At 42.9% G+C, this 27675-nt stretch overlaps 1 protein-coding gene and 1 non-coding gene across 5 annotated transcripts in view; both read right to left on the reverse strand.

Annotated features, from left to right (window-relative positions):
- RBM39 (RNA binding motif protein 39) overlaps positions 1–26503 on the reverse strand; it is a 33029-nt gene extending 6526 nt beyond the window's left edge. Inside the window, exons 1-13 of one of the 4 annotated variants that reach the window (XR_010307718.1) lie at positions 26186–26503; positions 23089–23151; positions 21108–21157; positions 17629–17823; positions 10928–10993; positions 10770–10823; positions 9450–9567; positions 8718–8870; positions 7639–7776; positions 5655–5720; positions 4641–4845; positions 4388–4465; positions 2761–2941 (exon numbers count right to left, since the gene is read on the reverse strand). Coding sequence is in view for 2 of the 4 variants with exons in the window: in XM_064167917.1 (XP_064023987.1) it covers positions 4388–4465; positions 4641–4845; positions 5655–5720; positions 7639–7776; positions 8718–8870; positions 9450–9567; positions 10770–10823; positions 10928–10993; positions 17629–17823; positions 21108–21157; positions 23089–23139 (1174 nt within the window). In the remaining 2 variants the exon portion in view is untranslated. The remainder of the gene's footprint in view (positions 1–2760; positions 2942–4387; positions 4466–4640; positions 4846–5654; positions 5721–7638; positions 7777–8717; positions 8871–9449; positions 9568–10769; positions 10824–10927; positions 10994–17628; positions 17824–21107; positions 21158–23088; positions 23152–26185) is intronic. The other 3 variants (XR_010307719.1, XM_064167918.1, XM_064167917.1) reach the window with 3 other exon arrangements.
- An 809-nt stretch (positions 26504–27312) lies between these two features.
- TRNAE-UUC (transfer RNA glutamic acid (anticodon UUC)) lies at positions 27313–27384 on the reverse strand. The gene has a single exon. It is a non-coding gene; the product is annotated as a tRNA-Glu (tRNA).
- Positions 27385–27675: the final 291 nt, after the last annotated feature.

Genomic DNA, 27675 nt, shown 5'->3' on the forward strand with positions numbered 1-27675 from the left:
CTTCACTTGTGCTCCAATTAAATTCACATCAACACAAGGAGGTGGAAGACTCAAGTTCAGCAGTGTTCACTTCTTTAGAAAGCAGTGAGCCGACTGACCACAGGTAAGCTTCCCAAGCTTACTTGAGAAAATCTGCAGTTGACAAGTATCACCATACTTTTCCCCTTTCTAATAAACCACCTGCAACATGAGTCAGTTTTTGCTCTCAGTATTAGGTGGTGAGAGCCCCAAATGAGGCTTCAAGTGCCTTTCCAAGTCACTTTCATAGGACACATAACAGGAACCAGGTCAAAAAAAAGAGAACAATGAAGGTACCAGCCCTAGAGACTGAGTGCTAACAATAGCTGGTTACATTTAGCATGTTTCCCTCCTGTATTTGAACATAAATAAATTCCTCAAAATACCATAATGAGAAACACTCTCAGCTTGTTTGGGTTTGGCCAAAACTCCAACTAATTGCCTAGCTCACTACTACGCAAACTTTTTTGTAAACAAATGTGTTTAAAACTAGTAAAAGATCCCAAGTCCAAGTCACTATTAGATGGGGACAGACATCCCTCTGCAACTCTGACACAACTGTGCACTGCATCAAGTTAGCTGAACTCAAGCATCAGCCACCTTGGGCTGGAGAAGAATGCTCCAGTTTACTTGCAAACGTGGCCACCCTATACACGTGACCAGCTCAAGTTCTGTCTAGGGTCAAGAAGCAAATCTGCTCCAAACCTAAGACCAGCTAACAGTACCTTGTGGGACAAGTTCCATAGGGTAAACCTTGTAGAGCAGGGTTATTGGTTGGCCTTGGTGATTCTGAGGGTCATTTCCAAACTATTTCTCTGATAGTCTAATCACCTGCCACCTCTGAAATATTAACCCTGTGGTCCGCCAAAACTTCCATCAACTCAACTGAATTTTCCTCTTGCTTCTAAATGCACTCAGAAATTCATTGCTGCTCTTTGCTGTCAATTGTTTATCTTCCCTATGTGCAGTTTTCAGTATGTGGAAGCTGAAACTAACCCATCTGTTAAGATCAAAGTCACTTTTCCAGTATGTCCTATGTATAAAAGCTGTAAGGGCAGAGTTTAGCACAACTAACAAGTCCACACTTTAATACAGAGAAATACAGACATGGCTCTCAAGTTTCAGATTTTCAGACAAAATTTGCTAGAGAACAGGAATTACACAGTTAGAACTGTTCAGTTTCAATTCTTCTTTCTGCTGGAATTTTCTCCATAAGTTTAAGCACCCAAGTTCTCAGGTCTCACATGAAATGAATACTTTAAGTATTTTAATAATACTTTAATTAAGTATTAGTTTAGTATTTAATTAAGCTGCCTCTTCAACAATGTGCCACTCTTACAGCTCACATTCACTCGTGGGTGAAATGAGTACTAATTTTCCTTCTCCTCGGCCATCTTTCACTGATGAACTCCCAGGCTACAGAACTAGATTTTGTTTCAATCCTCAATAGGTGAACAACGTACAACAGCCCAAGAACCCCTTACTGACAGCCCTTCCGTATTCATTCACCTCACTTCTTACTAAAAATTGTTATTCATCTATATAGTAACTAAGATCAGCCCAGCACCTGAACTTTGGCTTCACCAGCCTCTGACTTTCCCAGCTTTCCCCTAAAGCAGCCCCTCTTGCTCTGAGCCAGCATCTTTACACACCCTGTGAGTTCCACAGTACTTCCTGTACTACTCTCCTCTCTTGTTTACTAGCTTTCAAATGCTCAGAGGAGAGTTCTACTACTTTTTCTCTGTCTGGGAAAGCCAGCTGTGTCAAAGGCTGTCAGTCTTTAAATGCAGTTTCTCTGTAAGTGTGCTGTATGTTAAAAACACTTTTCAGTTTACTCATCTTTACTATAACTTTTGAACAAGAGAAGTGAAGTCAAGGCAACAGGATTGAAACCAGCAAAACAACGTTGTTCTTCCTTCCTCCTGGAGTGTGGTATTTCAGAATTTGATGCTCCAGCTACATACTGCATTACAGATTTAAACTATTTATTTGCAACACCAGATACCAGCCTTCATGTACCTATTTCCTCACTAAATTAGTGGGAGCTTCCTTACTACTCAGAGGTTGAGTAACTTCAGTTCTTGCTTTTAGCTTTGACCTTGTGAATAATTTTCTTCTTTTTATTAATCTATATTCCTACTTCACCTTCCTTAATTTCCAAACTTTATGATCAGTGTCCCCACCACAAACTGAGTCAGCAAGATGCTTCTGAAATACGTTGAAAGCAATTTTTCATTCAACTTTTCAGCCCAACTTGCCTTTTAGTTTAAGAGTTTTAGTAATTATTCATCTATGCTTTCAGGTCTCATACAAAGCTAACTCCACCTGACTGATGGCAGGCAATTCTCTTTTCATCTATTTCTCAAACTAAAAACAGTGTTATCATCCCTTTTTCCTATTGTTCATAGGCCCTGTGCTTAATCCTTATTTATTTTGAGATGATCACCCAGTTCAGTGTGGATCCCATTTCTACCAGGACTGTTTCTTTTTCCATGGAACACAGATCCAATGTAGCATTAGCAGTTTGGAACTGCAGATACATTTTACATCCTGCCTGTTCAAACACCCAAGCTGCTTAGACCAGCTGACTTTATTGCTCTGTTTCTTCCGGCACCACTTTTGCAATCAGAAACCCTAATTGCAGATCTCTTTCGTTTATCCTTCTATTTACACTTGAGTAACTCATGATCTCTCAAGTCAATGGTCATTTCTGTTCTCATCCATAACATCTTCATTACTTACCAAATTGAGTTTAAAATAGCATCCCCTCTTCATGAGTCAGTGAGTGTTTGATGAAGAAATTTGTCGGATATCACATCCAGGAATATCTGGGCCCCACCATTATTACTAGCAATTCTTCTCCAATCTGTATCAGGGAAGTTAAAGTCTCCCATAATGACACAATTCCTGGTAGTAATTTTCTCTAACAAGAGTAAAGAGATCTTTAATCCATAACCAAATCTCACTTTGGGGATAGCTCATGACTATGGTAGTAAGAAGCTGTATTTTTTTCCAAAGTTACTCAAGTTGCACATGTCTGTATTAATCCCTTTGTACAACACAACTGGAATAAACAATGACACTCCTACCACTTTTATTGCTACTTAATAAACATGCACATTCCTGGAAAAAAAATTGATTCAGCCATGTCACTTATTTCTCCACAGCCAGGTTGGCTCAACCCAATTCCACGCTATCCTAACAGTTGTGTCAGACAACTCTGGCCATGTACCCAATCTAGGGAGTCTGGATTTCTTTGGCTTGCTTGTTTTAGATGTGGGGGTGGGAAAAGGACTGATGCATTTTAAAGTTTCTCAGTTCTCACTGACTACACCTGTTTGGAAGCAAGACTATCACATACATTAAAGGTGACTTCATTTTAATGTCATATGCATTTCCTCCTATTTCTGGACTAGATAAGCTTTGCCACTGTGACTTCGCCTATTTCCTCAGTCAGAACATCATCACTTTTTTGCTCAACCCATAGTTTTCTTTCAGTAGTCAGTTCCTTTTCCTTCAAAGGATGTATCTATACCACTTTACTAAAGTATTTAGGTGCATCTAAACTCTGAATCATGTCTGTCACAAACTGCTGGATGACAAACAAACCAATGCCATCTTTTCCATGGTTTTCTGACATTTCTCTCACATTCCAGCATCTAGTTACTTGTGACATTTAAGTCTTTTCTACTGACTTTTGCTCCTCTATTAACAGAAAACACAAGAAATTTCACACTGTAAATTCCTCACCTCCTGTGGGAAGTTACCTTTTGTTCTCGTTTTGAAACCCTCTTAACGATTAGTTGTTGAGGCCATCTATGAACTGCAGCAATCATATCCTCAGCCTCATTCCCTCCCACAACAAAATTAAGTCTCAGTAACACGTCCAAATGCCCACTTGCAGCACACACAAACTATACAGCAAATCAGATCCCCTGTCATACAGTGCCCTTGCTCAGCAGGAGACACACTGTCTAAAGCTAACATTCTGCAGTCTTAGTTGCCATGCTGCCCATAAAGTCCTAATAATCTTGCCCCTGGCACAGCTCTGCTTTTTCAGAAGGGTCAATCCCCTTCCAGTTCAGTCTGCCATTTTTAACAGTCAACAGTAAAGCGCAGAAGTCCCCATTAGTACAGGGAATAGTAAAGATGAATTAAAGAACTACAACAGATCTGACGAAAATGCTGAGTGGATGATGCCCATCCAAGCTGCCATGTACTGCTACTGTGAATTTGCAACATTGGAGTTAGTAGCGCATGCTGCCATACCTACATTCCCACTTTAGAGGGTTGCAGAATGCAGTTAAAGCCTTGTCTCACAATTATACAGCCAAATTGTTTTTGAAAAAGACGTAAGATTGTAATTTACCTGCCACAGCTCCAAATGCCAAGGATCCACTCATCTGAAGAGCCTGCTGAGCAGCAGGAGGAATCTGCAAACCAGTACCTGCAAAGGGACAGGAAGGCAGCATGGAACAAGTGCTTCTCAGTCCGGAACTTGGCACCCCAAGTGTCAGATCCTGCTGTTGTCAAAGGCTTAACAATGCCCTCCTGTACAGGAGCAGTAACCCCAACTCCACCCTCCTGCCCCCTCCCAGTGCTCCATTCCCCACCACATATACCTTCTGCCAGTCTCGCCATCAACTGAAGGCGACCAGTTGTTCCCAAGTCAATTCCAGTCCGTTCCAACTCATCGCTGTCCAAAAACGAGCTAGCACTAGAAGCATCAGTGCGTTCAGTTACATGTCCAACTTTCATTGGCCTACCAGCCAGCTCAAATCCATTGAGTTGTTCCAAGGCCTTTTTGGCACACTCAGAGTCTGAGAACTGTAGATTGGAAAAATATAAACTCAGTAATAATGTTGACAGCAACTCTCCTGCTGTGAGGAGCAGCCAGTTATACAAACATGAGAAACACTACATTTAAGGCAACAAATAACTACAAGCTATCTTAAACATGCTCTGGATTTTCCATTTCAACACAGAGGAGTTTGGATATATACTGTCTCCAGTTTAGGTAAGAATATATTTTAACACATATTGCTGTAGAAGCTACAGCATCTAGATAGTGCCACCAACAGAAATCATGACTGCAGATCTCTTTCAACACTTGCCAAGAACAGACAGTTTGTACTGCTATGCATTCACTGGCTGTTCTTAGTAGGTGCTCTGCTTTATGCTGTGTAACATAAATAAATAAAGTATTTTACCAGCATTAAAAGCAACAAGTATTAGCTACATAGTCTGGCTTCACCTTTCTTCAAATGCCATAGGGTCCCAGCTGAAACACTTGACAAATTGCCAGGTTAGCCAAGAAACTCAAAGAGGAAAGATGTTTCCAACTGAGTTTTAGCACCTAAAATTCAAATTTTCCTAAAAAGCTCGATCATTTCTATAGCACCTGGAAGACGCTAGTCTTTGCTAGTGTCTTTGCCTGCAGAGGACAGCACAAAGCTAAGCACAAAGTATACTATTCTGTTCTAAACACCTGCATTGTTCAATCACCACAGGGGACAAGGCCGTTGTTCCACGTCCTGCAACATGACGTTTCCAAGACAAGATTTAACAGCGACTGTCGAGTATGCTGCACAACTAGAGGGGGAACTGTCTAAGAAGCCTGGCAGTTGCAGCCATACCGTAATAAATCCATATCCTTTTGAGCGTCCAGTTTCACTGTCCATCATCAGCTGAATGCTTTCAATCTAAACAGAAAAGTAAAGCTATTTATTACCAGACATTCTGGAACAAACTGCAAGGTATAGAACAAAACCGGAATGCAGCCCTGCCAAGTGACCAGACAGCAATGTGAAATGACTACTGGGGATTTCAATCAGCTCCTCGTTCCTTGTTGGACAGTTAATGTGCAGGCAGCTAGGTAGGTACTGTGCTATTGAAACAGAAGCCTGTAAATAGGAGGGTGAGGAACAGTTTCTCTACTGAGTCCAGCCACAGGTAAAGGCTCCCTACTGATGCAATATTCTAGCAGACAACATGCATTCAGATGCCACCAAATCCTAACTGGCACATTACAGCTGTGGCATCTCATGAGCTGAGGAACCCCATTTTACGAAGTTTGCATCCTGCATGACTTCAGCCAGGGTCTTTAAGAAAAAGACGTGTGGGAACTCTGAAAAATTTGCAATTACAGAGTTTAGAACCTATGAGCAAATCAGTCACGAGCCACAAAATAGCGTTGGGAAGAGAGAGCAGAAAAGAGGAGGAAGGACTAAGTGTAAGAATAGAGTATATGAGATGAAGAGGGAAAAAAACCTCACAGGTCCATACATCAGCCTCCTGAACCACATTAATCCTGATGCCAGGCCTTGAGAAAAACAAAAACTAGAACAGCAATGTGGACTATAATTCAATAAACTGCAAGCTTTTACAGAACAAAATTATAGGGGAACACCTACTGAATCTAAGTAAAGCATCAGAAAAGCACTGTCAAGTACATCTACAAGACCGGGCTCATATTACAAGATTCACATACTGCTTGGGAAAGGACCCTCAAAGGGCATCCTGTCCAACCTCCCTGCAAGCAGCAGGGAGACTTCCAGAGACAGCAGGACTCCCAGAGACACATCAAGTCTCATCTTGAAAGTCTCCAGGGATGGAGCCTCCACCACCTTTTTGGGTAACCTGTTCCAGTGTCTCCTCATCCTTACTGCGCAGAACTTCCTCCTGCTGTCCAATCTAAATCTACCCCACTCCAGTTTCAAACCATTGCTCTCATCTTGTCACCACATGCCCTTCTCAACAGTCCACCCCCAATCTTTCTGTAGGTCCCCTTCAGATACTGCAGTGTAGCTCTAAGGTCTCCCTGAAGCCTTCTCTTCTCCAGGCTGAACAACCACAACTGTTAGCCTGTCTTCACAGGAGAGGTGCCCCAGTCCTCTAATCACCTTTGTGGCCTCCTCTGGACCCACTCCAGAAGGTCCAAAAATAGTAAGGAGAAACATCAATGATGCATTTGAGGCATTCAGCTTTTCCCCTGTCTAATGCAAGATATACCCAAAGTAACTTAGTTGGCATAACCAGACCAACATTCATTGCGGCTGTACTGTGAGCTTCGGATTAGCCCTGCTCGCTGCCATGATCTCTCACAATACATCCAATGACCATGCCGATAGCCGGGGCTGAGTGATCAGAAGGGGCCTGCCTGTGACAGAGCTGTCGAGGAATGACAAAAAGCTACAACTCCATCACTAATCCTCACAGATTAAACTACTGCATCCAGAGCTAACCTGTGAAATGCAGCCTCTTCACAGCCACAGAAGGCAGCAGGGGAAGAAGCCATTTACAAGCTGCAGAAGTAGGACATTGCTGAGGGACTTATTTGTTCAGGTTTTCTGCTTAGTAATTCTAGGTATCCACTGAATTCTCCCATAAGACCTGCCACTCAAAATCATGGAACCAAACCACAGATCAAGGCTTTCAATCTTCTCCAATACTAACTATGTATCTAAAGCCTTGTGGACGTACAAGCAGAGAAGAGTGAGGAAAAAAAACAAATGTTCTGCAGGTGTGAAGCTCAATTATTCCCAGAAGCTCCATGGTCCACAACTGATCTAGATTTCCAAAATGAACTGCCATAACAGAACAAGTCAAATCAAAATTTACCCTGCCAAAGGGTTCAAAAATTCCTCGAAGCATATCTTCAGTTATGTTGAAGTGCAATGATCCCACATAGAGCCTCATAGGACCTGCACTGCCCTTCTGCAGGTTGTTTGCCATCGCTGCTGCTCTGTTCTTCTCTGCCTAAGAAAAGGAAAACAGAAAAGCTCACCTTCTGCAAGAACAAATCGAAAAATCTTCACCATAAGCTGGGCACGTCTGCTGCTGCAGGAAGCTGGTGGAGGTGAGATCGGGGTACTGCCAAGCCGACTCAGCAGCTAGCAACGCAGTACACTTTATTAGGGCAATGCGATGCTTTATATAATACTTCAGGAAAGGCGTGCACAATTATTTTGGGGCTGGCACAAGTGGACAGGTACAGATTGGTTCAGAGTTATGTGCAAGGTGCAGATAGGTTGCCCTGTATCAAAACAACCTGCGGTGTCCACCCCAGGGGGCTGGCCGGCTCAGCCCCCTGCAGGTGTGTGTGGGTTGTTCATTGTTTACAGCTTAGCTTCCTGAGCCAGAAGCGGGCTCAAGGACACCTCCCAGCACGGGTTCTCATGTTCACCAGCTCATGTTCTGCTAGCGGGAGAATTCTCCCACACACGTCTACCAGATAAAAACTATAAGACTGACAAAATGACAAGCATGTTAGCCACCAAACTTTAGCTCGAGATCTACAAGATCCAAGACCATGACCAAGTGTAGAAAGAGATAGTTTCTAAAGCCTCCAAACTGAACAACTTCATGCAGAATTCTGGCTTGTACCTAATGAGCTAATCCTTTACTCTTCAGAAATGCTGGAAAGCATACATAATACATACTGCAATTCTCTAACCCTAGCACAGTTTCATTACTACCACTTTTTTCACATCTGTATTTTCAAAATGCTTATATCACTTTGATTTGCTTTAATTTGCCTCTCAACTGTAGCAAGCAAATGTCCATTAAAAAAATCATTCTTGTTAAGGTTTTCCAAACATTCAATGGTAGGTAACCAAGTTTTCAAACAGTGAGTTTTCCAGCAAGAAAGCCAGAGGTGCCACTCAACATGAATAAAACTGGGGTTTACATCTCCTTACCTGCGATGCTTGCACTATGATTGGTACACCCAGGACTCTCTGTCCAGTCAGCCCTATTGCCAGGGGCACTGAACTAACATCAACAAATTCTACGTAAGCAATTCCCTTTGAACGCCTGGAATTTCTATCTGAAATCATTCGCACATCACGAACCTGAAAGACAAGCACAGACATGCCGTTAGAGGAAAAGAAATAAAGAAGTCCATCTCTCAGAAAGGTATTAATAACCAGGTAATTATCTGCTAAGCCAAAAGCTTTGCAGCAGTGCTGCAAATATAGACCTATCTAGCACTAAAAGCCATTCAAAGACAAATGTAGCATGCTAGAGCAACACAGAGGTAATCAAATACCTGCAGCACTGTAATGCTTTAAGTATTACAGCTCATGGGACAAACAAAACTTTTCAAAATAAGTAGTTAAATGGATTTTTAAATTGCACTACAAATGGTAGACCTATATGCAAAAAAATGAAACTTGTGAAAAATTAAGTTGCTGGAATCAGAACTGCATTGCCACGTTTTGCAATACACCACAGGCTGAACAATTAACTCCTCAGACGCTGTACTTTCATGCTTAAAGCCTTTAAAAATTAATTTGCCACCATTCATTCTCCCCTTCACCTGTACAGGAAACTCCAGAAAACCACTTGCTTACAATTCTGCAGAACCTCAATTCTGTACTAAGACAGCTTGAGGAGGTATTCGGAATCTCTTTAACCTCCCTACTAATTACCTTCCCTACTGTAGAGAAAAATTCTTCCAGGTCTCTTGGTCGAATTCTTGCAGCCAGCTGCATGCAGAATACTGTTCGAGCATCCCTCTCTTCGGGGGTAAGATTATCAATCGGTTCTCTAAAAAGAGGAAAATTCAGTTTAAAAAAATAATCTGAATGAAGAAGCCGTATCTCTGGACCATACCTGAAACCTGGGAAACAAATCAGTATTTGAAATTACAATGTGGAGAAAACCACCTGCCATTTAAAAAAAAAAAAAACTGACCAGAATAGACCTGATAATAATATTTTTACTACTTCAATACAAGTAAACATCCCGTTTCAACTGTAAACACTAAATGTTACCTATCCAGTACAGGTAACTGTACCACCACAGATCCTGCAGTCAGGTAAGATTAAATAACAGGAAAACAAATGAAAATGAGATTAATTAGCACAGAGTAGCTGTCAGAATGCTTGGACAAGCAGCATCAACTTTTGTTGCTCTGCAAACTAAAATCTTACATCCATCCAGCTACTTTGGAGTCACTACAACCATTGCATAAACAATACCGACACCTATACGAACTGAATTCCCAATCCTTACGTTATAGTTACAGTTATCACCAGCTGGAAATAGGTGCACCAAATTTAAGACATTAGAACTTCACATCTGAAAAAAATATACAATATCTGAGTTGTACTTCAGTATTGGACAGAATGGCCAGTCATGTACTATGTATTTGCATCTTTATAAGTAGTTTAAAAAAAATTACTGGGAGTACACAAGAAAAATTTAAACTCCTCCATCTCAGGGTTTGATAATTAGAGAAATTAAGCAAAATAGGTTAAATTTAACTGCATTTTAGAGACTAATCTCATTAGCACCTGTGTAAATCTGATTCCCTTAAATGAGAAGCCTAATAATGGATCAGCATCTCCTGGAACTCAGAGGTTGCCAGCTACTCCACAAATAACATCAATACACACTGACTAGGAAGAAACAGCATTTGTACAGTACTTTTCCATTCCTTACTTCAGATCAGTAAGATCTGGCAGAAAAGCTGGCTAACTGAAGTCACAATTAACAGGGAAAACAGTGAGAACACAAAATGCAAAGCAAGACACATTGTGCACATTCTTTTACAATGACGCAGTGTTATTGGGAGGGAGAAGATAACTTACAATGTGTGAGAAAAGTAACATATTTCAACGCTGTCCTCCCACAGGCTGAATGCATTCTCCACTGGAGAACTTGTTTCATGCCTTATTTCACTGCTACTTTCACAACATCAGTTGGATCAAAACCAAATAAATCCAAGCACATGTAAAATTTCCTACCTAACAGGGCTCTTGTCTTTTCTGAAGGGACTTTTGCTTCTGGAGCGTCGTCTGCTGTAAAAAGAAATCAAGAGTTTAACAAAACACTTACATGCATCAGTCTTATTTTAAACAAAATCTATTAATGATGTAATAAAAAGTAGAGAAAACTCAGAAACCTTAATTTCATGCTGTGAGGCAGACCAATCTTCCCTCTGATGGCACTGTTGAATTTTGGACCAGAGCTACGGCAAAAGCAAAACAAGAAATTACTCAAGAGTACCTGAATTCAACATTTCCCGTCTTCACTCACATTACATTGCAAGTGTGCGGAAGCAGGATTTGGAACACGAGAGACGACTCAACATGAGTTAGCTGCTTGATGTTCACTTTGATCTCAGAGAGCTCACTTCTTATACACTTAGCAAGGCAAGGCATGCAAACACGTGCCAAATTCTAACATACAACTGGATAGTCAGTGTTGTCCATGCGAATCTTGCTCCATGTTGATTGGCCACTCTAAAGGCTATTATTTGCATAATACAGCCTCCTTGCAGTTAAGTCTTAGTCCTACTTCCCTAAAAATTATTTATCTTCTTTAGTTCCTTCTTTGAGACAGCCAGGGACACTTAGAGGACAGTGTGGTCTACACATCGCTTAAGTCAAAGGCTGGATTGTTCAAGGCCTCAAGAGACCCATGGCCTTGATCTCTTAGCCACTCGTCCACACAAGTGCTCATCCACTCTTGCCCCTGAAGTCAGAAGCATGGTCCATCAGCAGTACCTATACTGGGCATAAGCTACATGCAGCACTCCAAACTATTAGGCACAGAATATGCTCCCTGCTCAGCTCCACCTTCGTGGCAAAACCCAAAAGCACATACAACTTCAAGGAAGAATTCAATCATGAGTCAGCCAGACATGGCACATCTATATGTGCAAAATACTCTGAGCTACAGTTACTGCTGTAGTCTTCTTTACATGTAATGAAATTTAAATTTCAAGTGGAAACCAAAGTACCTCTCTGCAGACATCTGCATACTACTACTAGTCTCGGCTCTAGTTGCTCAAGTGCTACCAATAACTAAGTGCACTTTCAAGTAAAGTTCTTCCTAGGCATCAAAACACAGAACCAACTGAGCCAGCAGTCAGTCTTACATAGATATGTCATCACAGAACTAATCCTATCTCTGGGCTGAATCTAATTTTAGTTCCCCAGGCTTCACAGAGACTGTTAGACAAAATGGCAATCTGCCCTCTGCTTCCACATTAAGGACAGTCCTCTAGCTACTGTGACAGAGAGTAACTGACTGACAGGAGCATTAAGATGCATCCTCCCACATTCTCCCCGAGCTTGATCTCCCTGCAGATACAAGGCCAAGAACACCGCCTGTTCAAAGTTCTCCTGTATTGCCACCAAACAGCAGGGGCACAGCTGCACAGAGTGAATGTAGGAGTTTTGGCCCAGTCTTTCCACTGTGGCTATGAACTGATGTGGAAGAGACCGCAGTCTGAAGACATTAAGTAGTCTTTCACTAAATGCATTCAGTCAACCCATTTGTCTGATAAACACCTTCTTGCTAGTGGGTGGAGCAGTAATGTTTACAGTTAAACTTGGCCTCCACAATAAGAGGAAAAAGCCCATTTTTAAGTATGTCATAACAAAGGTGGAAGCCAATATCCAAAACCACACTAGTCAGGTTAAAGCAAGGAAAACACGGCCCTGTGTAACACCAAAAACAAACAAGCAAACAAACAAAAATAAATTAGAAACCACTTAAAGAGGAAAAAAAAAACCACAGGAAAAAAAAACACACAGAAGAAACAGGCATGTTGAGATGAGATCACTATTGATCAAAACCAGACATATTTTTTCCTCTAGAAAAAATTACTCTATCTCCTACTCCAGTTCAAACAAAAATGCTGAGCATCTATTCTGATTCTCCAGTATCCATGACATATGGAGCCAAAAGCTGCACTTGGAAACACTGCTACTAATTCCAGAGGCTGGCTTCTTATCAGAGGTGATATTACCTCTTCATATAGACCACGGCGTTCTTCACTTCAATTCAACTGCTGCAAGACAATCCAATCACAATTAATATGCAGGCCAATGAAATGATAGTCAGTAATCAAGACCATGAATTTTCAGGGAACTAGTGAAAATGTTTTGTCTAAATCTACTTAAAATGAATCTGAGAAGATAATCAAGCTTTTCAAATACATGTACAACCTTGCAGGAAAACCAAAACCACACTGAAACCTTCCTCAAAACTCTGAAAATCTTTGACTTCCACTCTTGACAAGCACCATGATACTCAGATGACTACATGCAAGAAACACTAAAGAACCCCAGTACACTAAAGCCATAAAAGCCTACTGAAATGGACCACACAGAAAGCTACAGGGGGCAATATTACAGCCCATATTACCTTCTGGAGATTCTTTTCACGAGTATTCTGTGGGATATATTTTTCTGGGTTTGTCTAGAGAGGCTTACTTGTAAGGCTGTAGATGATCTCATGGGTATTTTCTTCATTCCTCCTACTGCCTAAAACTTTTGCAATTGCTGCCCACTTTGTGCTGTCTTGTGTGAAAAGTGAATGACAGGGAACTTCTCCTCATGTCAGGAATTTCAGTATCAGAAGCAGACCTACTGGAAGGCTGGCAAGGGACTGTTTAGAAAGGCTTATGTGGGCATGGGGCAATGGTTTGAAACTGAAGGAGGAGAAATTTAGGTTGGACATCAGGAGGACATTCTCCACAATGACAGTGGAACAGGTTGCTCAGGGATGTGGTGGAGGCCCCATCCCTGCAGACATTCAAGGTCAGATTTGATGTGGCCCTGGACAGCCTGCTGTAGCTAGAGGTGCCCTAGCTGGCTGCAGGATGTTGGACAAGATGCCCTTGGAGGGTCCCTTCCAACCTGATGTAGTCTGTGAATCTGGACTACTTTCTTCATAACCCAAATGCACTAACTCCTGTGCAACATCTCAGGCAGAGGTAGGTACACATTCTCCTAAACCTCTGTGATGCCACATGGCCCAAGAACAAGAGTCAGAAGACAGTAAAATATCTAAGCAGATGAACGCTGGTATACCTAAGCCTAAAACTTGCCTCCTTTGCCACAAAAGTCAAAGGAGGCAAGTTTTAGGATAACAAAATTCAGTGGAATTACAATGAATTTTCAATTCTCATGGAATAACCATCTTCCAAGAAGTTTTGTCCAAAATTTTGATTCTAGAACAGCCAACAGGACAGCCTAAGTGACTTCTACTGTACATTAGCAGTAGCCAGGATTTGTCAGGACCTATGTCCAAGCAAGAATATTTGGTGAAGCTCAAAGAGATCTAATAATGTAAAATACTCAAAAGGCAAGATATTGAAGAGCAACATTAAAATCCTCCAAAAAATCACTGAGTGATCCAAGGCACGAATTCCAAGCAACCCAGTTTAAAGAAATTAAAACCAGGTAATTATTATTATTTCATGTTGAAAGATGACAAATGTAAAGTCCTCAAGTTCCCTGCAGCACATGTGGGAATGCAGGTGCAGGACTGCTGTGGGAACAGAGCAAAGAGAAGAGACAACAGGCAGATCCTTGAAATAACAAACCTTGGTTCTCACATGCAGCTGGACACCTTATCTCAGAAGGGGTAGATAACAGACCTCCGTTAAATGAGAATAACAAGGCGTTATGCAGATATGGTGGGTCGTCCCTAACTGATTATGCTAATGTGTGGGCGTGTGCTCTACTGGCTGAGTGTATAAATTCAGGCTGTCATGATCAATAAACAGCTTCAGCATAATTTGTATTTGGATCTTTCTGAAGCTCAGGTGGTGGGCTCGAATCATATTGATTTATGGGCCTGTTTACCACTGTCCAGACAGCAAGCAGGAATAGCAGGCATTCGGCCTGCAACAAGCACACTCTTCTCATTTTCCTTTAGAATCACCTTCTCGCTATTGCAAAGACACTTCCAGATCACTCCCTGCAGCAAAACACCTCAGTTTTGAGGCACTACCTTGAAAAGGGGCCTTTATATAGCAAATGACAAATATCACAAAGGTGGAAAAAAATTACTGTATTAAATAAAGCAGAAGAATCCCAGCCACACAAAGCATTTTGAACTAAAAGCCACAATCAGCTACAACTCTGCCACAGTAACATCAACTCCAAACTGTCTGAACAACCCCACAAGGTGAGATTCCAGATTCAAACTCTCCAGACAGAGAGCACATTTTGGTACTTTTCAGATGCTGAGCCGATGGTGCTACTACAGAGGTTTGTTATCACACAGAAGCATCATTTTCAGTAGATGTAAAGGCATCCAGTCCAAGAGAGGTGACAGAGGAGACTATCTCCACAACTTCTGTGCCGCTCAAAGTCGGTGTGTGTCACACTGCTTTGAAAAACGAATCTCTGCAGTGCAGAGTGCTGAAGAGTTCTATCTGCTGAGGTCCTTGTCTTTGACACATTCCAAGCCCAACCTAGAATTCTGGAATTGCTTTCACCTGTGTTGTACACAGCAGCAGCCTCCTAGTGCCATGGTCTAGCTGATTGGATAGGGCTGGGTGATAGGTTGGACTGGATGATCTTGGAGGTCTCTTCCAACCTCGTTGATTCCATGATTCTATAAAGGATATACTGAACTAAAGACAGCCAACTGCTGGCTATGCAGCAAGTCAGTACCAATGCCCTATTCCAAGCTTCCACTGAACTACTTCAACTGATGAAATTCTATCTAGCTGTAATGAAGCAACAATTCAGAGAACAGAATGCTGCCAAACCAAGGAAAGCTCCTCAAGGGGTACCAGATCACTGTCTCTAAATAGATATTGCCCAGGACAGCTATGGAAAAGCATCAGAACAATGAACACCCCTCAAAGTCATCTACCTTCCTGAAGCAGTGTATTAAGACAAGAGTTACTGCAGCAATGTCCATGTAGTCCTAATGTAGTAATTATCTCTACTTGAGAAAATTCTTTCAAAAAGACCAGAATACTGTAAAGTCCCAAATGTCTCCAGATGAAGAATTTTCTCACTCATCGACAACAGGGAAAAAAAATGAAGAATAAAACCCTCTGACACAGTTAAGAGAATGCAGCCCTATGAGGAGCAGCTGAGGGAGCTGGGGTTCTTCAGCCTGGAGGAGGCTCAGAGTGGGACCTTATCACTGTTTACAGCTACCTGAAATGAGGCTGTAGTCAGGTGGGGGTTGGTCTCTTCTCCCACATAACTGGTGATAGAATGATGAGACAGTCTCAAGCTGCACCAGAGAAGGTTTAGGCTGGATGTTAGGAAGAAGTTCTTCACAGAAAGAGTGATTTGCCATTGGAATGGACTGCCCAGAGAGGTGGTGGAGTCACTGCATCGGGAAGAGTTTAAAGAGACTGGATGTGGCACTTGGTGCCTTGATTTAGTTGATTAGATGGTCTTGGACTTGATCTTGAAGGTCTTTTTCCAACCTGATTAACTCTGCAATTCTGTGATTCTGTAACTCCCAACCAGTGTTAAGATGAAGCACGTCCCCTCTATGCAACACCACAATGGAGCCAAGACCAGCAGGCTCACATATGGAAGGCTGAAGATCCTGATCAAGGTCCTGTTCACAAGGTAGTACAGAGCCACAGTGGTGCCACTGGCACTACCCAACCAGCTACCATAATCCTACAGTTGGCAAAGAGCTATAGAAACCATTCCAACTGAAATCTTCAGATCTGAAGTCCACAGCACCTTTACAGAAGCTTCAGCAGACCTGGTAAGCCCTATGGTCCCCAGCATGAAGGGCAGAAGGCAGCACATTATATCACTGCATCCCAAGCGGAGGTATGTTTTCATTACAGAAGAGCCAACATGCAAGTGCCTTAGTACAAAATGAGACCCTCAGACCTCTGGCACTTAGTGTGCATTCCAAGAGTAGTAAAAGGAATATAATCCCTGGATTGGAACCCGATCCCACAAGCCTGTCATTTATCAGAAGGTAAACACTTGTCTTCTCAAACATCTGCAGGGCCTTCTCCATGGCACATGACATCCAATTAAAAAAACACCTTCTTTTCAAGCATTTGCTTCTGACCTTGTATTGAGTTGTGACAACAGGTGTGAGGAGACCAGAACAAAAAACAGACAAACAGCAGCATCAAGTCATCAAGTATACAGCCCAGTTCTGTTTTTCTGCTTCTCTGAAGGCAAGAAGAAGTAACGGAGAGCAAAGGAGAGGGCAGGAGTACAAAACAGCAGATTATCAATTTAAAAAATGGGGTTTGAGAAACTATTTACAACTGTCAGGAACTACTTATAGTACAAGACCTATCAAGTCAAAGATCTAAGAGAAACTGAAGAATCCTTCTACAGCCTCTAGACAAGTTGGAGAAAATGCAAGACAAGCACACAATGTGTAAGCATCACTGACAAGTGACTTCCAGTTTGGATGCATTAATATAGGAAGTGCTTTTGCATGAACTGTTTAGGAGCAGCAGAGTGAAAACCTTTAGTAATATAAGAAAAAACTCCTGAGCCTGTCACAGACCACTACTTATTTTTGAACAGTTACACCACCAGGTTCCTATCCTGAAGATATTCAGGACATGTAGAAAACTTGCTGGTTATTTAAATATTGTGATAGCTCACGTTCCACTCAACTGCGCCTATTGTTTCACCTCTTTTTGCATCTTTCTGCATTCAGGTAAGAATGAAATCTAACAGGAGGAACTGGACACTTTATTGTCTTCGGTTTTGCTCCTTATCTATTGGCATTCAACCTTAACCTCCCCTTTTGAGATGGCTAGTGACCGATTTAGAAAGCAGACTGAGAAACTTTAATGTTCCATATCATACACTGAAGCAGGACACATACAACTCTACACAAATAACCTACTAGGGACTCCTATAGCGGCCTCTGAATCTGCGTTCTCTACTCCTAGAGCGGCTGCGCCTGCGTTCTTTGCTCCTGCTCCGCTTCCTTTCCCGGCTTCTGCTCTTTTTCCTTTCCCGATCTCGGCTCCGTTTGCGATCTTTACTTCGGCTCCTCTTCCTGTCATGGCTTCGACTTCGGCTCTTGCTCTTTTTTCTCCTGAGAAAGGAAAATACGACTTTGATTAAACCTTCCACAGTTCCCGTAACCTGATGTCACAGCCACTGACAGGATGAAGCTTCTACCTGTCAGCCTTTATGGCAGCTCCTCTTGCTGAACAGGTGGTTAAGCATCTCAGCAACCTTGCACAATTTATCATGAGCAGCAAAAAGTGCTCCAAAGCCTAGTACATACTCAATGCAGTACTTCATATGTCTTTCCAACACACTTCAATTACATCATCAAGATGCTAAGAATAAATTACATTTTTGCAATGAAGATATGAAGGAAGATGCAAGTCTGAAGGAAAGGTTAGTTTCTCTTGATGCTCCTTGCGATCAACCTTAACATACTGCCCTAGAGTTTTATTTCCTACTTGCTACTCCCATACATAAGCCCCTTGCTTTTCTAGGGTCTGTGGCTCTTACAGGTTTGAGGAAAACTAAAGAGCCTCATAATATTATCTATTTATTTAGAAAATGTAAACTTTCAAAATCTCATATACCCAAAATCTCTTCACTGAAGAACAGCAAGTCACTGTTGCACTGTTGGCAGACTAATTTCGGATTTTAATTTATATTTTGCAATCTTTGCCTTGGATTTGCTTGCTATTTGCTGCCTTTAAAAACATGCATGCACATTATCCATAAAACACATTAAAGAGATGCTTCAAGCAACTGCTTAAGGTAGTAATTTACCTCAAACTGAACTGTGGGGATAACCAACTTTACTGCTAAAGTGAAAATTCAAAACATTTGCTACTGAACTGAGCTTTCACCACTTCTGTTTGGGGTTTCTGCTTACACCTTCCAGCATTTTTCAGTGTGGTCACTAACACACTTTAAAGCTTTGTATGTATCCTAAAAACATTCATCTTTTTTACTTTCGATGGCTTGTATAAACTCACTTCTAGCTGGTTTCAATTACTGAAGCAAAAATCTCTCACATTTAACTTTGCCTAACCATGACTAACAGCTTTTTCTCTCCAATCTCCACCTAGGAAGACAAACTAAAACCATCTTTGCATTTATCCCAAGAGAAACATTTTGACATGTGGTTTTAAAAACTCAAATATTTATTTTTGATGTGTTTACCTATAATACTCCACTATCTACTTAATTATTTTTGTGTGGACAGAAGCTGTTGCATCAATACATGTTATGCAGAAGCTTCACAATGTCTGATACCACCCAGAAACCCTGAGTTATCTGTCTGCATCAGCAGCATTTAACCACACTTCCTTCAGTGGTGCAAACTGTGGCAAAAGTCTCTCTCTCCTTAGATCCATCATTTACCAGCATCTCCCTAAGTTATAATCCTCAAACACTACCATAACTCCAAAAAGTACTACCTTTAGCTCAATACACTGGGCAGTACCAGTAACTAGTAACTGCAGCTGATCTTCAGTAAGGACAGCAACTACTTGCTACCCAACAGCGAGCTCTTTGCATGCAAAAACTTCTACCAAGACCCACACTGTGCCTTCCAACCACGATCCATCCAGTCCAGACCACTAGAAACACGGCAGATTCTTAATCTTGCCAATTTCTGAAAAATTTACTGGTTTGCAATTTTGAGAGCTGCACACTGACTGCCATTTCTTAGGTGTTGATGTTTGCTGTGGATTATGGGTTTCCTAACAGTTGGCATCTTCTTTCAGTATTGTCCTGAAGGAAATAAGGAATATCCTGTAGATACTGTCACTGTAAGCAATGTAACCTACAGCCAAGCAAGGAGTCAGATAAAGCCCATATGCACCTTAGCCTTCAAAAAGAGTACACTATCACAAGTCACATACCAAATGGCATAGTTTGACCTTTAAAGATTATGGGGAACAACAGCTCCTGAGACAAGCTTCATACTGCCAGGGAGCCACAGAAAGAGAATACTGAACTTTCTAGCCGTTGCTAACTCAAACACTGAACCAAGGAGACACAACAGGAGCAACATTTCTAAACAGACTAGGGTACCATTAGAAAAGCAGGAAAGAGGTGAAACCATCACACAACAAATAACACTGCAAGATTAACAGCAGCAAAACTGGCTTCTATTTTAGAATAGTTATTTTCCCAAATTTAAATTTGCTGATTTTCTTAACTAGAAACAGAAAATCAGAATATACAGGTCCAACCTGAAAATGGGACCATGACAAGACAGTCTTTAGTCTTAGAGGTTACAGTAACTAAGGAAAGGAACTGAAATCATTTTACTACAAAGCAAAGTCAGAATCAGTTCTAGAACTGCTCCTCTTTTAGACCCCAGGTTGTATTTTGAGACCAGCCACTCAGATAAGCACAGTTTTACATGCTACATAGATGCATTTCAAAATAACAAAAATTCAGACCTTAAAAATACTGGGAGCTGCTAGTTTTGATGGAGTTTTTGTGATATCAGTTTCTGGCATAAGAACACTGCTGACAATATTGCTGACAATGCAGATTTAGAGTATTACCACTTTTAGATTATTAGATTCCAATGTAACATTGGACTTGTTGTTTCCCAAATACCTGGATCCCTTCAGCATTTCATCTGTACGATTTTGAAGGATGACAACAGCAAGCGTGCTTATCTCTTAAGTCAGCTGTGTATCACAAGATTCACTGGTTACTCATCTACCATTGCTATTCTTCCTACATCAATTATCTCATCACCAAGTGATGCTGGTGAAGTACAGGATTTACTTTACACACCTAAACACCTTCTATTTATTTGAGGTATCTAACAGACTCTTTCAAGCAAGGAGTTTTGATTCGATTTTTTTATTTGATTCCAGACTGTTTAGACCATCAGGAGGTGTCCAGAACCCAGAATGCCTCCTGGAGAAGGTGGGCAAATACTTTTCTTTAGAAATGTTACAGTACATTTTATGAAGTTTATATTGGAAATACAAAAGAAAAGAAGTGGATCCAACAGCCTAAACCTCTCCAAGAAAACCTCAATATCTTTAAATACTTTGAACTGCTCCAAATCACTTAAAATTCTACACAAAATACATTTTGAAAATACGATATTCATTGCATCACTAAAGCAAAAAAGAAATTAAATATGCTGACACCATCAAGTCCGTCTTTTTAAGTAACACTGACTTTTTCCACAAGTGAGGACATCAATAACAAGGGTGTTAACTACAGTTGCGTACAGAATTGCGTAACTCCTGCACTTTCAACAATTTCATATAGAAAGCTTTTCTGGTTTGTTTTCCTCAACAGTAGAAACATGCATTCACAAGTTTACAAATATCAGCAGCCTCTCTGCAAAACGCATAGGATTGGGCAAACACTTACTTCTTGCTGCGTTCTTCGTGGCCATTGGCACTGCTCAATTTGTTCTCATCCTAAGCAGGGTTGATAGAAGAACATCGTGAGGACGAAGCGGAAACATTTCAAGTGGTCAAAGGGTAATGGGAATAGGAATAAGAAAATACAAAACAAAAATTTTAATACTAAATTACTTGTTTACAGTTTAATGTGGAAAACTTTAGAAAATTTAGGTAGGCATGTTTAACCACTTTGCTGCTTAATTTTAAATCACACAATTACAAGACTTACATCATTTAGAAGTGTATATTAAGTTGTAGATACTTCCTTACATGCTTTAGAGAGCAAGTTATCCTGTAGAATTCAGCACTCAAGTGGTTAAATGTTATATCTATAAAGTGTAAGAGGAAAATTGAGGTCTGTGTTTGTGTGCCCCTCTGATCAGTACCAAGGCTATATCTCTGCCTAAGCCCCAGTGGCTACGCTAGCAGCCAGCCACTATGGATTTCCTGTGACCGTTGCCATTCTCGAGATCTTCGCTCATTTTCGTTGAAGGGTTGTAAGAGCTTGATGTCACCTCTGTCACACATCTCGCCCTGAAGCAAACAGGGATTCACACTGCTTTAGTAACGTCGACTCCCATGAAAGTCATCAATAATCCACCAGTCCAGCCTAAACATTCCCTATTTCCATACCTGTTTACATGGAAAATATCCATGTTAAACCAGGACACAAGAATTTCAACATAACAATTTACAATTTTTTCTTCAAGTTTTTAACATAACTGCTAAAAATTACATAAACTAAATATACCACTTAAAGCTTACAAATGCTCATCCAAAATTCATGACATAGTTGTAATAAACACTGGAGAACAGACTAACAATAGCTGCTAAATAACTGATGTATTTTCTTTACAGTTTAATTGCATTAGTTACATCCAAAATACAATTCCTAAGCCACTTAATACACATTTCTTGTAAAACCAGTGCTAAAGCATGCATGAAATTAACACTTCACCACCAGTTGGTGATAAACCAAAAAGACAGTATTCATTTGCTGCTGGTTTAGATAAAAGACATCACTACACTAATTGATAAAAAATTTCCATTAAAAATGGTATTTCCTAATTAAACAACTAGGACAGAAGAACACAAGAACTTATTTTAGAGGGCCACCGCGGACTGTGATACTGTCTTTTACTTGCTAGGAACATTCTGTTCAGGGATCCAAGAATTTCCATCAATTCATTCACTCAGCAATAGATTTCCTCTGCCCTGCTCAAAGATTAACCACCACCAGCCCTTCGCATTAAAAGCAAGTCTCGCTCCTCTTGTACTGAGCAGACTTTTCGAATGTTTACTTGCCATGGGACTGGTGAAAAGGGTATTCTTGGAACCCTGCTGTTTTCCCAAACCACTACATTCACCTTGTTGCTAAACCAAACTGGACCTAGCAGTTTTAGGAGGTTTTTGGTTTCTTGGTTTTTTGGATGGGTTGGTTTCGATTTTGAGTTGTTGGTTTGTTTTTTTTTTTGTTTGGTTGGGGTTCTGTTTTGGTTGTTTGGTTTTGGTTTTTGTTTTGTTTAGTTTTGGGTGAGGTTTTTTTGAGTGATTTGTTTGTTTGTTTGTTTAGGGTTTGGTTTTTTTTTGGATGGTTGTTTGTTTTAAACCTAGGGGACCACGGTACAGCGATACGTCACTCAATTACTACCTTATGATTGACAGTTCACACTGGAATCAAAGGTGAATTCATGGGAGTAGAGGTGAGATATCGTTAGGCAAGTCTACAAAGAGAGATAGATGGGCATTTATTCATCACGCTGAAGTGAAACTACTGCACAATATAATTACATTAACAGTATATATTTACTTGTAAGTTACATGTAATGCATCTCCAATAAGACAAATCATGAGGGCTCCAGGGGTGTTAGTTTACAGTTCAGCAGCAGTTTCATGAATAATGCTAAATTAAGGTAAACAAGACCTCACTGGCACATTTTTCTCACCTTCTTGTAAGGAGCTTCAAGCATTGCTTCAATATCAATATCATCAGCCATTTTTAAGGACACCTGAAAGAAGCAAAATCCACTTTAGAGAGAAAACATCTCTGTGCTCCACGTTCCCAAGGCTTTTGCTTAAGAGGCCACCACTGTGCTGGCTCAAATTCACAAAGCAAAGCCTCATTTCCAACAGGAACTGCAAGGAATCTCTGCCCAGTGAGACGATAAATAATACAGTGCAAACCAATTACAGCTGCAAACAACAAAATGCCATTCAAAACAATTAGCTAGTGGAAACCCCAGAGGTATTCCACCTTTCTTTCAACATGAAGGTCACGGATCATTTACGATACAGAAACACAGGTCTGGTTGTCATCTTGGAAGGACCCAAGCTTTGCTGGAGGACCAGAGAAGCATTTAAAGAACATGGAACAAACATCTGACAAACCTGTTCACAGCTTCCCAGCATCTGATACTACCACATTTACTAATTTGAAGACTTAAAGGACTCTGTGGTCCTTTGAGAAATGCAGCCTGCTGCATAATGTAACCCACAGAAGAAACAGTTATGATTCAAGCATTAACAGCTCCTGAAGGACACACGGGATGCATCATTTCTGGAAATTCAGGTTTGAGGCAAAAGACCTGGCACGCTATGCAATACTAGTCACTACAAACTTTGTGTTTTTTTCTTTATAGAGGTGCTTCACTTCCTCAAATATCTTAACAGAGTTAAGTTTCTCTCCTTTTTCTTTCTTAAGCTCAAAAATGGCCAGGCCTCTAGACTCAAGTCCAAGCCTAAGATCTTCGTGCATGTGCAGTAGAAAATGAATTTGTAATCATACAGGTTAATTCTTGTATCATTTACAAGCGTGGCCACACGAACTGTACTGTCTAGGGACTTGGCCAGCATAAATAAAATCAGTCCAACATTTCAAAATCCTTTAAGCTGTCCCCTCATAACTGAGAATACGATGCCAGAGCTGCACCTCATGCAAGACTCAAGTTGCTCCACAACCTCCTTCTGACCATCACTCATTAATACGACCAAGAGTAAGAGAAAATCCGTTAGTAATGAGAGCACTGGCAGTTCACACTCAACTACTGAACTAAGGCAAGCTAAGCCCACCTTCAAATTCCCACGCTATCACTTACAAATACAACTGTGGGTAGTTTACATGTGCTTATTGCAGTATTTACATTCAGCTTTTCAAGTCCAGCTACGCACATTGTGAAATTTAATTCACCACTGCTTCACCAGTATTTCGTAGGGACAAACACAGCAATATGATTAAGGACCACGAAAAGGCACCAGGTCAAGCCCAGATTCTACAAGACAATTTCCAACGGTGACAATTCCCACCAACAATTACATTTTCACATGTGTATTTTAGCCAACATATCCAGCTTCACCCTGAAGAGTGGTAGGCAAAGGCAGGAATGGGGCCGTAACAGGAGCTACCAAATCATCGGCGGCATGGAAAAGTAGGGAGGGAGTGACTACCACCACCCTCAATCAAATGAATGACCTATCATCGAGTTTCTGCAAAACAAAGGTCCTAGATCACACAGCATTTAGCTGTGAAATTCGCTGTCACAGAGCACTACAGATGCTAGCAAATGTTTTTAAAAAGCAATGTTTAAAAAAAAACACACACAAAATCAGCACCGAAGTTTAGAGAAAGAGCTTTTCATTAAACAAAGACATGCTCTGTGACCCTGAACCACAACCAGTTGACAACTAAAGGCACACAGAAAAAAAAAACTATCACTGTACTATTGCTTGTGTTTCTGTCTTTTCTTAGTCATTTATTAGACCACCACAGATAAGAGCTACAGGAACCTTTGGTCTCTCGGTGCAATCTGTGCCCTTTGCACTCTGTATAAAACACGCTCGCTGGTGTGACACCCATTTTTATCGGAATACTTTCTGTTCACAAAACACAGACCTGATATCGCCAAAATAATTCATGGAATGCATACAATAATGCTACGTGTGAAGTTATTAAAAATCTTGAAACAAGAGTCCTTATTAATTTCAAATCAGCATAAAATACAGACTGATGACTGCATTCTGCATTAAACGCGGAAGCTCAAAAAAAATCAGAAAACGTTTTCAGCTTCCTCGAAAAGGCTGTATATGCCTGACACCTCTGCAAAGAGAAAAACAAACATAAAAATACCCAACAACGAAAAACCATCTAAAGAAGGAAGAATGACATTTGAAATGCTGTGCATCTACAGAAAACCTAGACATGAAATACACTGCTAATACACTGACCTACCCAACATTTTAAAGCAAATTCCATCTCTTTTTGACTTCATATTACATCAAAAGAGTTAAAAAATATCCTCTTCTAGAAATAATTTGGAAATAGAAAAAAAATGCACTCTCGTTTTTGAAGAAGCCTGTAAACGCACCAGGAGAGCTTAGGGCGAACGTGGACGCCCCGGAAAGGCAGATCGCCTCTCAGCAGCATCTCTGCTCACCAGGTTCCCACTCGTGATCCTTTGCACTCTCCCAAAGCCAACGCAGCTTAACAATTCCAGGGAGTCGAACATATTACTGCGCTACAATTAACTGGGCCCATTCTACCGGGGCTCCCGGCCCTCTCCGAGCACTGCACCACGCCAACGTCCTCCACACCACCCGCCCAGAGGCTACTGCGCACTGAGAGCTGGCGGCTCGCGGCGGCCTAGCGCTTCCCAGCCTCCCGTCATTCCCCGCCGCATCTCACAACGTAAACAGCCCCACCGCAGCGTCCCGCCGCTCCGCCCGGGCCCTGCCCGCTCCAGCTGTAATAGCAGGGACAGAGCTTTGCGCTGTTCTGTCGGGCCGCTCCACACAGCGCCATCGTGGGGGGAGCCGCGGAGGGACAACGTCGCGTCGGTGACTGCAGGCCCGCCCGCTACGTGGCCATACAAAGGGCCAAACCCTGCACCGCCGGGTCCCGGTCTCGGGGCAACTCGGCCGGAAAAAGGCGATCATGGTCACGGGACGGGGACGGGCCTCCTGAGCCACCTCTAGGCTAGCGACAGAGCGCTCCGCAGGCCAGGCCGCAGCTCGCTCAGCAACGGGGTCTGGCTCCCGAACAACAGTTACCTGTGCGGCGGGCGGATGCTGTGTTCGCTCGGTCGCCCGACGTCCGGCGATGAGAACGGCGACTCCCGATCCCGGCACGGGCTGCGCCGGCGGTGGGGGGATGGGCCGAGGGCTCGGGAGCCCTCTCCAGGCGTCTAAAGCTCAGGTGTGCGGCGCGCTCAGGCAGCCCCAGCGTGGCAGGTGGCGAGGGGCGGCGCGACCGTGGCGAGCGGTCCCCGGAGCAGAGCTGGGCCCCGGCTCCGGCACGAGCAGCTGCTCCCCGAAATGGCGCCCGCCGCCTCTCGCTGCCAGCAGGATCGCTCGCGGCACGGGGGCGCCCAGCGCACGGCGCAGGGGCTCTCGCGAGATGCAAAGGCAGACAAGGCGCCCGCGCCTCCCACCTCTCGCGAGACACCGCGCCCGGAAGCGGCGTCTCAGACGCTCGCGAGATGCGGGCGGACGGGTGGGGCTGCCGCGGTGCTCTCGCGCGAGCCGCCCCTGCGGGGGTGCGGGGCTGAGCGGTGAGCGCGCGCTTCGTGAGCGTCTGTGGCTCTCGGCCTCATCACCGGCACCCCTTCTGTGACAGGGACGGAGCGCTGCCAGCTTCGCCCTGGCCGGCCCTGGCTCTCTGAGAGCACCGTAGAGCCGTGGGCGGTACCGAGCGCTGTCCTGGATGATCCGCTCAGTGAATCAGGCTAGATAATCATATCCTGGGAGTAGCGGTCAACGGCGCGGTGTGCAGAGGGCACGTGCAGACCTCCAGGGGTCCGCAAGGAATCCAGTGCTTTTCATCATTGATGTGGGCCGTCAGGTGCACTCTCAGCAATTTCGCAGGTGACACCAAGCCGACAGTTGACGTGCCGGAGGGAAGGGAAGCAGCTTTCAGAAGCACTTGGCCTGGCCGAGGTTTTCCCGGTTGTGGGCTGGCTCTGCAGCGCCCGGTGACGGCAGCTATAAGCCGCTCTTCCTCAGCGCCAGAACTCTACCCACAGGCGCCGGGGAATTTGTTTAACCCGCGCCCCTCGGGAGGGCGCAGAGGGTCATGAGTGGCTGTGGGAGGTGCTTCACCCCCTTCCGTAGGTGGCGGAAGGGATCACACCGAGTTAACAAACGAAAAGGCGACGAACTAAAATGATCGTCTTGCAGTTTTCCCACACCGGGAGTCGAACCCGGGCCGCCTGGGTGAAAACCAGGAATCCTAACCGCTAGACCATGTGGGACTGCGTGAGAGTTACAGTCAACGCGCCGCCTGCTGCCTACTCCGCCTGTCTACAGCGCCGCCTGCTGCTTTTGACGACTCCACTGGTGCTGCGTACCCTACCGGCCCTGCCGGCTGTTCGCCCTGTTCACGCTGCCTACGCCGCCAGCCGGAGAGTGCTGGGGGGGCGAGCAGTGGTTGTCTGGTGGGCACCGCTCCGCCTCGGCTTCGTGCAGCCGCACCGAAAGTCGCACCCCGGGGTTGTGGGAGCGCTCGGACGCGTGCCCGAACGACGTGACCAAACCCGGATCGG

Source organism: Pogoniulus pusillus, chromosome 29 (assembly GCF_015220805.1).
Source record: "Pogoniulus pusillus isolate bPogPus1 chromosome 29, bPogPus1.pri, whole genome shotgun sequence".
In the NCBI taxonomy this organism is placed as follows: domain Eukaryota; kingdom Metazoa; phylum Chordata; class Aves; order Piciformes; family Lybiidae; genus Pogoniulus; species Pogoniulus pusillus.